Source organism: Dendropsophus ebraccatus, chromosome 7, assembly GCF_027789765.1.
Source record: "Dendropsophus ebraccatus isolate aDenEbr1 chromosome 7, aDenEbr1.pat, whole genome shotgun sequence".
In the NCBI taxonomy this organism is placed as follows: Eukaryota; Metazoa; Chordata; class Amphibia; order Anura; family Hylidae; genus Dendropsophus; species Dendropsophus ebraccatus.
This window is the reverse complement of record NC_091460.1, coordinates 89,288,443-89,304,572: the sequence shown is the minus strand read 5'-3', so window position 1 is coordinate 89,304,572 and position 16,130 is coordinate 89,288,443. Positions and strand designations below refer to the sequence as shown.

At 46.2% G+C, this 16,130-nt stretch overlaps 1 protein-coding gene across 1 annotated transcript in view; it reads right to left on the bottom strand.

Annotated features, from left to right (window-relative positions):
* Positions 1–1,082: 1,082 nt before the first annotated feature.
* The window catches only part of VMAC (vimentin type intermediate filament associated coiled-coil protein), a 41,813-nt gene continuing 26,765 nt past the window's right edge, over positions 1,083–16,130 (bottom strand). The window contains exon 2 of the mRNA XM_069976632.1: positions 1,083–2,310. Within this exon, the coding sequence (XP_069832733.1) occupies positions 2,013–2,310 (298 nt within the window). The 3' untranslated portion in view covers positions 1,083–2,012. The remainder of the gene's footprint in view (positions 2,311–16,130) is intronic.

Sequence of the window (16,130 nt, the reverse complement as noted above, 5' to 3'; positions counted from 1 at the left end):
TTTTTACTGTTTACTTTTGAATACTTTCCTCTAATACCTGTGGGGTCAAAATGCTCACCACACCCCAAAATGAATTCTTTGAGGGGTGCACTTTCCAAAATGGGGTGACTTATGGCGAGATTTTACTCCGCTGGCACTACAGGGGCGCTGCAAACACACCTGGCGCTCAGAAACTTCTTCAGCAAAATCTGCATTGAAAAAACTAATTGGCGCTCCTTTCCTTTTGAGCCCCGCTGTGTGCCCATGCAGTGGTTTATGCCCACATATGAGGTACCTTTTTACTCAGGAGAACCTGCGTTACAAATTTTGGGGTACTTTTTTTCTCTTGTTCCTCGTGAAATTGAGAAATTTGAAACTAAACGAACATATTATTGGAAAAAATTAGAGTTTTTCATTTTTACTGTCTAATTTTGAATACTTTCCTCTAACACCTGTGGGGTCAAAATGCTCATCCTACCCCAAGATGAATTCTTTGAGGGGTGTACTTTCCAAAATGGGGTGACTTATGGGGTTTTTTCTCTCTGTGGACACTACAGGGGCTCTGCAAATGCACCTGGCGCTCGAAAACTTCTTCAGTAAAATCTGCAATGGAAAAGCTAATTGGCGCTCCCTTCCTTCTGAGCCCGGCTGTGTGCCCATACAGTGGTTTACGCCCACATATGGGGTACCGTAGTACTCAAGAGAACCTGCGTTACAAATTTTGGGGTGCTTTTTCTCTCATGTTCCTTTTGAAAATGAGAAACTTTAATCTAAACGTATATATTATTGGAAAATTTTAATTTTTCATTTTTTACGGCCTAATGGTGAATACTTTCCTCCAGCCCCTGTAGGGTTAAAATGATCATTATACCCCTAGATTAATTCTTTAAGGTGTCTAGTTTCCAAAATGGGGTCACTTATGGGGGTTTCCAGTATACAAACCTCCTAAATCAACTTAAAATAAGAACTGGTCCCTAAAAAAATCAGTTTTGGAAACTTTCACGAAAATTTAGTAATTTGCTGATAAATTTCTAAGCCCCCTAACACCCTAAAAAAGTAAAATATGTTTATGAAATGAAGCCAGAATAAAGAGGACATATCGGTAATGTGACTTAGTAACTAATTTATGTGATACGACATTCTTTTTTTAGAAGCAGAGAATTTCAAAGTTCATTAAATGCTAATTTTTTAAATTTTTCATGATATTTTGATGTTTTTCACAAAAAACACACAAAGTAGTGACCAAATTTTGCCACTAATATAAAGTGCCATATGTTAGGAAAAAACAATCTCAGAATCGCTAGCATACGTTAAAGCATCACTGAGCTATAAGCGCATAAAGTGAGACAGGTCCGATTTTGAAAAATGAGCCTGGTCTTTTAGGTGCAAATAGGCTTGGTCTTGAAGGGGTTAATTATTCTTGTACCGCTCAGTAGGGAAGGTGAAACAAGAAGGGACAGCATCTGAATTTAGATTAGTTAAGCAGCAATATTCACAGTGGTAGTTAGTTAGTCAGTGTAGGGAGGGTGACAGAATCCAGCGTTTAAGCACTAAAAGGATTCATTTCTTAACCCTGTAGTGACCAGGTGTCCTCTGTGAAAAAAAAATTAAGAAACTAACAGTCCTTTTTAGGGCTAATTCATGTATTCTTAATCTTTCTGTCTGTCTCTGCTGTGTGCCAGTGAACGCAGAATGTAATTAATATACACAGTAGTATCTAAGTCATTGTGTATATGCGCACGGGCAAATAAAAGATATGCTAATGCTACGTAACTGCTTCGCTATTACGTATTTTACACTTTGCACCTGATAATCTGTACGCATGTATGTGAATCCAGACTGAACATCAGGATGTTCGCTCATCACTTTTTGTAACATAAAAATACAAAAATATGTAAGAAATCCTTTATCCTTAATAAAATAGTGTGTGTGTATATATATATATATATATATATATATATATATATGTGTGTGTGTGTGTGTATATATATATATATATATATATATATATATATATATATATAATCTTTTGCTCATACAGTGGTCCCAAAAAGTGTTTTGTCTAGATCAGAGTCCTCGCTGTGAGCATAGTCTGGAACACTTGGGAGGCCATTACATTGCTCCACATTAGGTGAACATGGATTTCCTTCTGCTTCGGCCATAAGAGAGACTAAAGCACTTAACAATGGTCGGCTGTGACACATTTGGGCCAAGAGTTGACTCTGGTGTTGAAGACGCTCGAGCTGCCGGTCCTTATCCTTAATGGAGGCCATCAACCTTTGCATTTCATCTTCATATTGTGACAACTTCTTCTGGAGTTCAGAAATCTCCCTACAAAGATGGAAACAGAATAAAAGGTCAGTCTGAGAACTTGTGGATCTTGTAGTGAGTTGTGTAACTGCTCAAACATAGAAATACCTCTTCAAAGTTTTTTTTGTTCAGATTTGTTTTTTAGTTTCTGTAATTTATTATAACATATTGCTAGGACTGCAAAAATGCTCCATTCAAGTGAATAAACTTCAACAAGCCCCTGTATAGAGGGTGCGCAGAAACATGGCAGCAGTAGGGTTTATTATTAATTATCGCTCCGTGTACACCCAGCATTATGGTCCTTTTACACGGGACGATTGATCGTTCATTTTTGCACGATAACGGTAAAATTCGAACGATAATCGTACGTGTAAACGCAGCGAACGATCAAACGACGAGCAAAAAATCATTCATTTTGATCTTTCAACATGTTCTCAAATCATCGTTGATCGTTCGCAAAAAATTCGCAGATCGTTCTGTGTAAACATTCTTTCAGCGATTTCACCTATGTGTGAGATAGGCTTAAACGATCGCATAGCGAATTTTCCGTACGATGTATCGTTCCGTCTAAACGCTGATAGTTATAAAAAAAACATTGTTCATTAAAAATCGTTAATCGTGCGATCGGGCGAATTATCGCACCGTGTAAAAGTACCATTAGTCTTACAACCTGGTAACAGGTTTCTCTAAAAGTCCCAGTAACACAGTTTTCTGAACTAAATAATAGAAAGCTTAATATCTGCGAGCTCGGCATCTCCAGGGTAAGTGTAAACTAATATCATAGCTGGTTGTGCTACTTTCAGATCATGGTGCCACTCACACCCCTGAGCACTCTCTTTCTGGCTTATGTTTTTGGATTTATTCACATGCTGCTGCGGTCTGTGGCTGTGGGAATAAATCCTCTTCACCTGTGGCTACTGCCATTGCACTTTTACCCACTCTGCCCTCGTAGAAACCTGAAGAACCTCAAGAAAAAGAGTGCAATAAATAATATAAAAAATAAATATAAAATAATAATACCAGAATTTTTTAATCTTGCCTTGAGGTTCAGCCTGTGTACCAGTAATGCATTTTTCTCCACCAAAAACTTCTGTTCTTCGATTGTATCAAATCCTTATTTCATGTTATGAAATGTTAAATACTTATTTACAAATCATACAATGTGAATATTTGGAATGTTCTATAGATTCTGTCTCTCACAGGTGAAATTACAGACCAGAAATATTACACCCTTCTCCATTCTGTGTAGGTGAACAGCAGTGTTTCACATAGTTATTCCCCCCCCCTGTATGTAGCCAGATTCCTAATGGTATGGGTAGATGAGCTAGTGGAATTTATTAAGGCTGGGTTCACACTACGTATATGTCAGTCAGTATTGTGGTCCTCATATTGCAACCAAAACCAGCAGTGGATTAAAAACACAGAAAGGATCTTTTCACACAATGTTGAAATTGAGTGGATGGCCGCCATTTAAAGGCAAATATTTGCTGTTATTTTAAAACAACGGCTGTTATATTGAAATAATGGCAGTTATTTACTGTTATATGGCGGCCATCCACTCAATTTCACCATTGTGTGAACAGATCCTTTCTGTGTTTCTAATCCACTCCTGGTTTTGGTTGCAATATAAGGATCACAATACTGACTGAAATATACGTAGTGTCAACCCAGCCTCATGCTGCGTTTAAACGAAACGATAATTGGGCCGATCGTACGATTAATGATATTGGAGTAACGATTTTTAAAAAAAAACGATCAGCGTTTAGACGGTACGATATATCGTCCAGAAAAATAGTTTTGCGATCGCGCTCCCGTGCTCCGATCGCCACCCCATCGCCCCCACCACTCCGATCGCCACCCTACCACCGCTCCGATCGCCATCCCACCGCCATCACCGCTACAATTGCCACCCCTCCGCCGCCGCCGCTCAGATCGCCCCCGCCGGCCCCGCCGCGAGCATATGTTACCTGCTCTGCGTAGCAGGTCTTCGACATCCCCGACTCCGCTCTTCAGTGCACTGATTGGCTGAGGGGAGCCGGGAATTTCAAACGGCTCCTCTTCAGCCAATCAGTGCTCCTCTTCAGAGCGGCGGCAGCGGGGGTGGCGATCGGAGCGGTGGCGGCAGGGGTGGCGATCAGAGCGGCAGCGGGGGTGGCGATCAGAGCGTCGGCGGGGGTGGCGATCAGAGCGGCGGCGGGGGTGGCGATCGAGCCGGCGCAGGGGGCTGCGGATGAGCGGGGGGCCAGGCTGCGAGCGGGGACCGGGCGGGGCTGCGGGCGGCCAGACTATCGCGCGACGACTGTTTACACGGAACGATCGGCAAATTTTTTGCGAACGACGATTTGATAACATGTTGAAAGATCAAAATGAACGATTTCTCGTTTGTCGTTTGATCGTTCGCTGCGTTTACACGTACGATTATCATTCGAATTCGATCGTTATCGCGCAAATTCGCACGATAATCGTTACGTGTAAACACACCATTAAGGGAACCAATCAGCACATTTCTGCTGATTGAGCTCTCAGAATAACTACCCACACCTGGCAGCCAGCTCTCCTATGGTGTCTGGGATTCTAGGCTCCTTGGGATTTATGTGCAGTAAAATTAATTTTAAACCTGCACGCGAGGCAGGGGGAGAGCCATGAACTAGTCATCTGGGCTGTGATTAGTCACGGCTCCCTGTCCTGTCAGCATGTTCTGCGGGGTGGTTGACAGGCAGAGTGGCCCGATAGCGGCCACTCTGATCCCCTCACACCACCGGAGAACCATCTGCTGGATGCATGCAGCTGTTCAGCACAATTGTGCGTGATAAATGAACTGCTGGCAGGCCTCTAGACCAGTGCTTCTCAAACTGTGAGGCGGGCCTCACCAGTGGGGCGCCCCCTAGTTGTTGGTGAGGCCCAGCTGGGGAGGGAGTTTCACAGTCCTTTCCCTGACTGCAACAATCTCTGGTTTAGGGACACTACTGACAGGGGCGGACTGGGCCACCGGGGGACCGGGGAAACCCCCGGTGGGCCCCAAGCAGGAGTAGGCCCTGCCCCCCAGTCAGGGAGCACGGTCCCCCCGCATCGGGGGCCCCCGTGCTCCTGGGGGGCCCACTCAGCCGCCGATAGCTGGCCCGCACCATCCCTTCCTTGTGATCGCAAGCTTGCGATCACAAGGGTGCTGCCGCCGCCGCCGCCGCCCCGGCAGATGAGCAGCTGCTGGTCCCGGCAGCGCCATCACCACTGAGCTCTGTGCGCGGTGCGGCTGCTAGGACTTCCGGTTCACGCAGCGCATACCGGAAGTCCCAGCCGCTGCGGCGCGCACGGAGCTCAGTGTTGATGGCGCTGTCCAGGACCAGGAGCTGCTCGTCTGTCGGGGAACAGAGGAGAAGAGACCAACGACGGGGGAGCGTGTTGACAGGTGAGTTGAGTTTCGGTTTTGTTTTTTTTATCATAGGGGGGAGATGGACAACATGAGGGGAGGGGAGAGATGGACAACATGAGGGGGGAGAGATGGACAACATGGGGGGGGGGAGATGGACAACATGGGGGGGAGATGGACAACATGGGGGGGGGAGATGGACAACATGGGGGGGAGAGATGGACAACATGGGGGGGGGGGGGAGATGGACAACATGGGGGGGGAGAGATGGACAACATGAGGGGGGAGAGATAGACAACATGGGGGGGGAGATGGACAACATGGGGGGGGAGAGATGGACAACATGAGGGGGGGAGATGGACAACATGGGGGGGGAGAGATGGACAACATGAGGGGGGGAGATGGACAACATGAGGGGGGAGAGATGGACAACATGAGGGGGGGAGATGGACAACATGAGGGGGGAGAGATGGACAACATGGGGGGGGAGAGATGGACAACATGAGGGGGGGAGATGGACAACATGAGGGGGGAGAGATGGACAACATGGGGGGGGGAGAGATGGACAACATGAGGGGGGGAGATGGACAACATGAGAGGGGGAGAGATAGACAACATGGGGGGGAGATGGACAACATGAGAGGGGGAGAGATAGACAACATGGGGGGGGAGAGATGGACAACATGAGGGGGGTGGGGGAGAGATGGACAACATGAGGGGAGGGGAGAGATGGACAAGATGAGGGGGGTGGGGGAGAGATGGACAACATGAGGGGAGGGGAGAGATGGACAACATGAGAGGGGGGGGAGATGGACAACATGGGGAGGAGATGGACAACATGGGGGGGAGATGGACAACATGAGGGGGCTATAGGGGGGGATGGACAACATGAGGGGGCTATAGGGGGGATGGACAACATGAGGGGCTATAGGGGGGGATGGACAACATGAGGGGCTATAGGAGGGAGATGGACAACATGAGGGGGGGTGGACAACATGGGGGGGAGATGGACAACATGAGGGGGCTATAGGGGGGGATGGACAACATGAGGGGGCTATAGGGGGGATGGACAACATGAGGGGCTATAGGGGGGGATGGACAACATGAGGGGCTATAGGGGGGAGATGGACAACATGAGGGGGCTATAGGGGGGAGATGGACAACATGAGGGGGCTATAGGGGGGAGATGGACAACATGAGGGGGCTATAGGGGGGAGATGGACAACATGAGGGGGCTATAGGGGGGAGATGGACAACATGAGGGGGCTATAGGGGGAGATGGACAACATGAGGGGCTATAGGGGGGATGGACAACATGAGGGGGCTATAGGGGGGATGGACAACATGAGGGGGCTATAGGGGGGATGGACAACATGAGGGGCTATAGGGGGGGATGGACAACATGAGGGGCTATAGGGGGGAGATGGACAACATGAGGGGGCTATAGGCGGGAGATGGACAACATGAGGGGGCTATAGGGGGGAGATGGACAACATGAGGGGGCTATAGGGGGGAGATGGACAACATGAGGGGGCTATAGGGGGGAGATGGACAACATGAGGGGGCTATAGGGGGGGATGGACAACATGAGGGGGCTATAGGGGGGAGATGGACAACATGAGGGGGCTATAGGGGGGAGATGGACAACATGAGGGGGCTATAGGGGGGAGATGGACAACATGAGGGGGCTATAAAGGGGAGATGGACAACATGAGGGGGGCTATAGGGGGGAGATGGACAACATGAGGGGGCTATAGGGAGGAGATGGACAACATGGGGCTATAGGGGGGATGGACAACATGAGGGGGCTATAGGGGGGAGATGGACAACATGAGGGGGCTATAGGGGGGAGATGGACAACATGAGGGGGCTATAGGGGGGAGATGGACAACATGAGGGGGCTATAGGGGGGAGATGGACAACATGAGGGGGCTATAGGGGGGAGATGGACAACATGAGGGGGGCTATAGGGGGAGATGGACAACATGAGGGGGCTATAGGGAGGAGATGGACAACATGAGGGGGCTATAGGGGGGATGGACAACATGAGGGGGCTATAGGGGGGAGATGGACAACATGAGGGGGCTATAGGGGGGATGGACAACATGAGGGGGCTATAGGGGGAAATGGACAACATGAGGGGGCTATAGGGGGGATGGACAACATGAGGGGGCTATAGGGGGGAGATGGACAACATGAGGGGGCTATAGGGGGGATGGACAACATGAGGGGGCTATGGGGGGAGATGGACAACATGAGGGGGCTATAGGGGGGAGATGGAAAACATGAGGGGGCTATAGGGGGGTGGACAACATGAGGGGGCTATAGGGGGGGATTGACAACATGAGGGGGCTATAGGGGGGGATGGACAACATGAGGGGGCTATAGGGGGGATGGACAACATGAGAGGGCTATAGTGGGAATGGAAAACATGAGGGGGCTATGGGGGGGATGGACAACATGAGGGGGCTATGGGGAGATGGAAAACATGAGGGGGCTATGGGGGGGTTGGACAACATGAGGGGGCTATAGGGGGCAATGGACAACATGAGGGGGCTATTACTGAGGAATCGACAACATGAGGGGGCCATATGGGGTGAATGGACATGAGGATATCTATATTGAAGAAGGACAACTTGAGGGGGCTATATATATGGGGATGGACAGCATAAGGGGGGTACCTATATGGGGGATGGACAATATGGGGTGCCATTTATAAGGGGGACAACAGAGGGGGGACCATATACTGTATGGAAAATATATATATATATATATATAGAGTGAGGGCGTACAGGGACCAATACAGATGTGCAGTTTGTAGAGAGATGAGGATGGTGACATAGTGAGGATCCTAATATGTCTGTCTGGCAGATTCTGTGGATTCGTGGCTCATAGAAGTTCTCATTATGGCCCAGGACGGATGGAGAAGATGAAAAGGGAAGAACTCCGATCAGAGAAGACGTCCCCTGTGAGTCACCTGATATATTTGCACTGTAATGTATATGGTGTATAGAGCCTGTGTAGAGCTGTGTCTACCTCTATATGACTGGATGAGGTGATGGTGATCTGTGTACAGTGAATCTTATTCAGTAGCAGTGGTGGTGTTAGTCAGTAGCAGTGGTGGCGTTAGTCAGTATGTGGTGGTATTAGTCAGTATGTGGTGGTATTTGTCAGTATGTGGTGGTATTTGTTGCTTGTAATCTGGTACTGTTTTTTATTGTTCTTAGTATACTAGATTTGGTCAGTAACAATATAGTGATGGTATTGGTTGTGGTGTGGCGGTAATATTTTCCCCTTGTATACTGGTATTATTGGTATACAGGATTTGTTCAGTAACAGTATGGCGGTAATATGTATGGTGATAATATTTCCCTCTGATATACTGGTATTATTAGTAATATCACTCTCAGTATACAGGATCTGGTCAGTAACAGTATGGCGGTAATTGTGGCGGTAATATGTATGGTGATAATATTTCCCGCCTATATAATGGTATTATTGGTAAAATCAGTCTCAGTATACAGGATCTGGTCAGTAATAGTATGGCGGTAATATGTGTGGGGATATTTGCTCTTTATATACTGGTGTCATTGGTAGCTGTATGACTTTTGTATCTAAGTATACAGTGTTATCATACAAAGGAAATTGTCTTATAGCCCAATTACACCGGCCAATTATCGGTAACAAGCGCTCCTAGGAAGCCCCATGTAAAAGTGTCAGAGATCAGCTGACAAGCAAATGCCCCATAGTCGGCTGATTTGATCTTTTGTGCGGCTGTAAAAATCATTGCTGTCGGCTGCACATCTCTGTGTATTCCTGCCCTGCTGATTAGCAATCGTTTGCAGCCCCATACTGCCCCAAATCACGCCGTGTAACTGGACCCTTATTAATGTTACCATAGATAAGTATGGTGGCTGAAGGGTGGGCCCTAAGAATGATTTCCCCTGGTGGGCCCAAGGCACTCCAGTCCGACACTGACTACTGACTTATTTTGTACTTATTTAGTGGTATACAGAGATTAAGAGACACAGGAAGGGTAGACTGAGCAATAGTTTTTTATATTTGCCTGGACTTCCACTACAGATGGTGAGGCCCCAGCATCCTCTTGGTTAGTCTGGTGAGGCCCAGGCATCATTTTATCTGTTGGGTGAGGCTCCATTAGAAAAAGTTTGAGAAGCACTGCTCTAGACAGGTGAGTTACCCCTAGACCACAGCTCCTAGACATTTGAGCTCAGAGATTCAACTATATCTGAGTGTTTCTTTGAGGGTATAAATACACACACCATATACGCAGCGTATTTACTGCTGCGATACGCAGCAAATACGCAACAAATGGGCAGCAGATACGCAGCAGATTAGATCTAAATAACTGAACACAGCATCAAATCTGCACCATCAAATCTGCTGCGTATTTGCTGCATATCTGCTGCGTATACGGTGTGTGTGTTTGTACCCTCAGACATAAACTGCCTACAGAGAACTGATCAGCAATAAGAGACACTGGCTGACAGCTGAGTGAACAGGAGGCTGGGCAGCATTGATTATTCATAAAGAGGAGGGAGTAGTGGTGAGGCATGCCAGAATGTGGCACAAACAACTCCTCTTTGACACTTCATTACTGTAGGAGACCTGAGGTTGTCCACTACAGGGACAAATTACCAAAGGGCACCATGCTCACTAGGGGACTGCCAGCTAAAGCACACTGTCAGTACCTTTGGTAGGGCCTGGGAGATTCCTTTTAAGTAGAAAAGATGTGTGTAGATGGTGTTTTGAGAGCAGACTTGAGAGAGGCTGGGTAGGATTAGTAAGGAGACCAAAAAGTTTCTTAAAAAATTCCCTTTCTCTGTAGAGTATAAAAAACGGACAGTGGACTCAAAGCCAAATTAGTTTTTTATACTCTTCAGAGTTTTAGAATTTTTTCATCATTGCATTCCTCATAATGATCCCATAAGCTGAGGTCTGTAGCTCTGCACCCTCTCCCCTGTCCCCTGCCGTTGTTAGAAGCCTGTAAAAGGGGAGGGGAGAGAGGGCAGAGCTTGCAGCCTTCCCTCCCTCTGGCCTCCGTAGCCAGGATGCCGGAAACCTAAGGCTTCTGTGTACATGGCTACCATAAGGGTTACCACAGAGCTCCGATAGTTATCAAACAGAGAATTCTCCCTCTGTAGAGAATACTCTGTCTGAAGCCCTATAGGTGTTACGGTCGTGTAGTATTTATAGGGTCAACTGTCAGCACCTGCGGCTATCAGTGCGACTATCAGTTGCAGTGGGTTGTGGCTATCACTGACAGCCGGGACACGCCGCGTACGACACAGGCGCAGCTTCTGCGCCTTCCTGCATCATAAATTAACGTCGCTACAGCCTCAGGCATTAATTTATGGTGCAGCAGCGGAAGGGGTTTATATATTATTGTACATACATTAGCATTTTTATGCGTGTAATAAGCAGATTCTTTATGCAGGCTCAATGAGCAGAGCGCCTAATAACACTGATCAATGCTATGCCTATGACATAGCAATGATCAGTGTATGCAATCTAATGATTGCAGGTAAAAGTCTCCCAAGGGGACTTAAAATGTGTAAAAAGAAATACAAATATTTTTCAAAATACCCCAAAGCCCCTCCCCCAATAAAAGTTAAAATCACCCCCCATCCCATTATATAAATAAAACATATAAAAATAAACAAACATTTTAAATACCGTAGTGTGCATAATTGTCCAATCTATTAAAATATAATAATCGACATCCCGCACGGCAAATAGCATAAACTAAATGTGGGAAAAAAGCACCAGAATTGCAGATTTTTTGTTACATTTTATATATATATATGTATATATATATATATATATTAATAAAAAGTGATCAAAATGGCTGATCTACACAAATATGCTATGAATAAAAACTAGAGATCATGGCGCAAAAATGATGCCCCATAGGGAAAAAATAAAACAGTTATAAGAGTCACAATAGGCCCATTTTATTAATATTAAAGAAGAATTCCACCCACCCCCCTAAAAAAAAAAAACTACTCGCACATTGAGGAATCAGTAGTGGCTTCCTTGAAGTCCAGTTTATGCCCAGTTTGGCTGCTGTCAGTGGACGGTGGACCTCCGGGTGCGGACCTCTGGGGGTGGCACATGGTAATCACTGCACTGGTACAGGACAGAGGGGAGACCTCCGTCACCGTCGCGCTGACAGCCCCTCTGTGTACGGAGATGTCATTCTGCGTGCAGCCCACATCTTACAGCATGGCAGGGACAGGAGGGATTCCCGGAGGTGCGGGCCAGGAGGACAGGAGGGTGGCCACTAACGGGGCTGCTTCCATGACTGCCAGGCATTACAGAGCCGGGCCGTTACATCACGGCCTCTTCCTCTGTAGGGGGGCGGGGGCGGGAGCTAGCTATGGGAAGCGCAGCCCTATAGAGCTAACAATACACAGGACACGTCACAGCTCCAAGATGGCGCCGCAAAGCAAGTGTGACGTGACAACAGCAATTTAGAAAGGACTACAACATTTCCTGTGACAGTAAGTGCAGGAAAAAAGCAATTTAGGTGCAGAAGCTGTAATGAGTGTCTATTTAGCATTTGTACAACTTTTGGGGGGCAATAACATACTTTAATATAGCTTTTGGCCGGAATACCCCTTTAATTGCAAAAAAAAAAAAAAAAAAGGATTTAAAAAAAAAAAAAAAAAAACATTAGAGAATCTGTGTGAACCTGCATATGGTTGTGTTCGGATTGACCTATATAGTAATAGTATCACGTCGCTTTTACCATATAGTGCATTACGTAGAAACAGGAACCCCCCAAAAGTTACCATATTACATACTTTTTTCCAATTTCACCAATTTTTATTTTAAGAAATAATATTTTTGGAGTTCTGTCAGACATGTTATGGTAGAATGAAAGGCGTCATTACAAAGTACAACTATTGCAGAAAAAAACAAGCCCTTACACGGCCCTATAGGTAGAAAAGTGAAAGTGATAGAGCGCTTAGAAAAGGAGAAGAAGAAAACGAAAATGCAAAAATGAAAATTGGCGCCGTGCACTGGGTCGTTTTGGGCTTGGTCCTCAAAGGATTAACAGTGATTGACTTTGTCCCAGTCATGTGACAATTAGTCTTTGAACTTTGTCCTGCCTATTTTGTGCCACACTACAGCACTATGGGGATTCACCAAAATGAAGTGCTGTTCTTTTCTCTTTTTCCTCTTCCAATTTATGCATTAATATATGTTAAACCTATATTTGTTTAATTATTTTATCATTGTGCTTGAATGTTTACCCTACTCCTGCCCCCCCCCCCCCCACCACCACCACAACCAGAAAAGGGTGGCGTTGGCACCTTTTTTGTGGTTTAACCCCTTAAAGAGAACCAATCATGGATGATAATCAAAAATTTTTTTTTCCCTAATTAGATGTATTTCATTATTTTATTAATATTTGTAAATATAATTGATTATTTTTTTTGTTGCGTTTTTAAAATATTTACTTTTTACTTTCCTGTCTCGCGCCGGCTCTTTTTAAAAGAGTCGGCGCGAGACAGGAAGCTCCCGTCATGCAGAGCGGCAAGGCCGGGCGCCGCCATCTTAATGACGTCACTTGCGTTCCACCGCTGGAACGCAAGAGACTAAATCAAGATGGCGGCGCCCGACCATGCTACAGCGGACCAGAGGATCAGGTTAAGTATAAGATACAGACTGCAAAGGCAGTCTGTGTCTTCATAAATAGACAAAATGAAGATACAGACTGCCTTTGCAGTCTGTATCTTATACTTTACCTGATCCTCTTGTTCGGTGGAGGAAGGCCGGGCGCCGCCATCTTGATTACGTCACTTGCGTTCCAGCGGTGAAACGCAAGTAGCGTAATCAAGATGGCGGCGCCGGCCTTACTGCACCGAACAAGAGGATCAGGTAAAGTATAAGATACAGACTGCAAAGGCAGTCTGTATCTTTATAAATAGACAAAATGAAGATACAGACTGCTTTTGCAGTCTGTATCTAATACTTTACCTGCTCCTTTGTTCCAGTGCAGTAATGGCGGCCGCCGCCATCTTGTTGACGTCACGCTGGAACGCACCGCTGGAACGCACATGACGTCATCAAGATGGCGGCGGCCGGCATTACTGCACCGGAACAAAGGAGCAGGTAAAGTATTAGATACAGACTGCAAATGCAGTCTGTATCTTCATAAATAGACTTCATAAAGATACAGACTGCCTTTGCAGTCTGTATCTTATACTTTACCTGCTCCTTTGTTCCGGTGCATTAATGCTGGCCGCCGCCATCTTGATGACGTCAATTGCGTTCCAGTGGTGCGTTCCAGTGTGACGTCATCAAGATGGCGGCGCCCGGCATTACTTCACAGAAGAGGAAGAATTAGGTAAAGAATAAGATACAGACTGCAAAGGCAGTCTGTATCTTCATAGATAGACTTAGGTAGGGAAAGAGGACCTTTGATAATAGGGATAGTGAATTTTAGGTGATTGGTTCTCTTTAACGACAAAGGGTGTATATTTACACCCTATTGCCGGTAAGGGAGTTCAGATCGGAGCCGCGTGGCGACCCTGCTCTGAACCACGGAGATCGCCGTGCCCGCTAATACAGTAATCAGATGCAGCTGTCAAACATGACAGCTGCATCCCATTACCGGACGCAGCTTATCCCTGGTGTCTAGTGGAGCGATCTCTGTTTCTGAAGCCGGCGCCGTCCCTGGCTCGGCACTCGTTTACTTCCGGCTGCAGCAGCCGGAAGCAAACGAGTGCCTATCTCATGGATCTCTGCAGCATATCTATGCTGCAGAGATCTCTATGAGAGATCAGTGCACTTATACTAGAAGTCCCCTAGGGGGGCTTCTAGTATAAGTGTAAAAGTTTAAAAAAAAAGTGTCAATATTAATAAAAAGCCCCCTCCCCTAATAAAAGTCTGAATCACCCCCCTTTTCCCAGGTTATAAATAAAAGTAAATAAATAAATAAATAAATAAACATGTTTGCTATCGCCGCGTGCGTAATCGCCCGAACTATTAATTAATCACATTCCTGATCTCGCACGGTAAACTGCGTCAGCGCAAAAGAATCCCAAAGTGCAAAATTGCGTATTTTTGGTTGCATCAAATCCAGAAAAATTGTAATAAAAAGCGATCAAAAAGTCGTATATGCGCAATCAAGGTACCGATAGAAAGAACACATCATGGCGCAAAAAATGACACCTCACACAGCCCCATAGACCAAAGGATAAAAGCGCTATTAGCCTGGGAATGGAGCGATTTTAAGTGACATATATTTGTTGACAATGGTTAGAATTTTTTACAGGCCATCAGATACAATATAAGTTATACATGTTACATATCGTTGTTATCGTAACGACTTGAGGAACATATATAACAAGACAATCAGTTTTACCCCAGGGCGAATGGCGTAAAAACACATTTCCCCCAAATAAACAAAATGCGTTTTTTTTTTTTCAATTTTACCACACTTTGAATTTTTTTCTGGTTTCGCAGTGTACTTTCTGCAAAAATTCAGCCTGTCATTGCAAAGTACAATTAGTGACGCAAAAAATAAGGGCTCATGTGGGTTTCTAGGTGGAAAAATGCAACTGCTATGGCCTTTTAAGCACAAGGAGGAAAAAACGAAAATGCAAAAATCGAAATTGGCTCTGTCTTTAAGGGGTTAAACCTGCTCTATCCCCTACACTGTATGCACTGCATTTGAGGAAGGGAAAGTATTCCCGCAATGCACAATACCTGAGTGCATTATTTTACAATAAATTTTATTTATTTTTAAATCCTGTACTTCCCACAGTTTTCTTGGAGCAGGGCTGGAAACTTTAATGGTGGTAATTCGGCTTTTTTTTGTTTATTTGTTATTGCTTTACAGCCCCTTCTTGGGAGCTTCCGGATCTAGCATGGGTGGGGGGGAACACGGGGAAGGGGGCTATTCACTAACATAATGTAACGCCTGGAGTCGTGGATCCACTGAACTGTCACTAGCGATGGTAGTAACCGCACCAGGGAGCGGAGTCTAAGGGGCCGCTGGTTATCACCAGAGCCCGCCGCAAGGCGGGATGGACTTGCTGCGGCAGGCGACCCCCAGGTCGCTACCCCTGGCTTGGTTGCTAGTGACAGCAGGTGCCTGTAGTGACAGCCCACGTTGCCTGTAGTGACAGCAGGTGAGGCGTGGCAGGAGCAGTAGGCAGACGGTAATGCAGGCAGAGGTCTGTGGGCGTAACCGCAGGTGGCAGGCAGTGCTTAGGAACAATGAGTAAGCAGCGGATAGGGACTAGGGACCGGGACAGTGGACAGGGACTACAAACAAGGACTGAGGTCAGGAACAACAGGGAGCTGGGACAAACGCTATGGGAAGCATGTAGAGGCTCCAACACAAGGGACAGGGCATGCTGGGATTTATAGAAAGTGATTGGTGCAACTACCAATTAGGGGCGGACTGGCCCTTTAAAGCCGAGACAGCCGGCGTGCG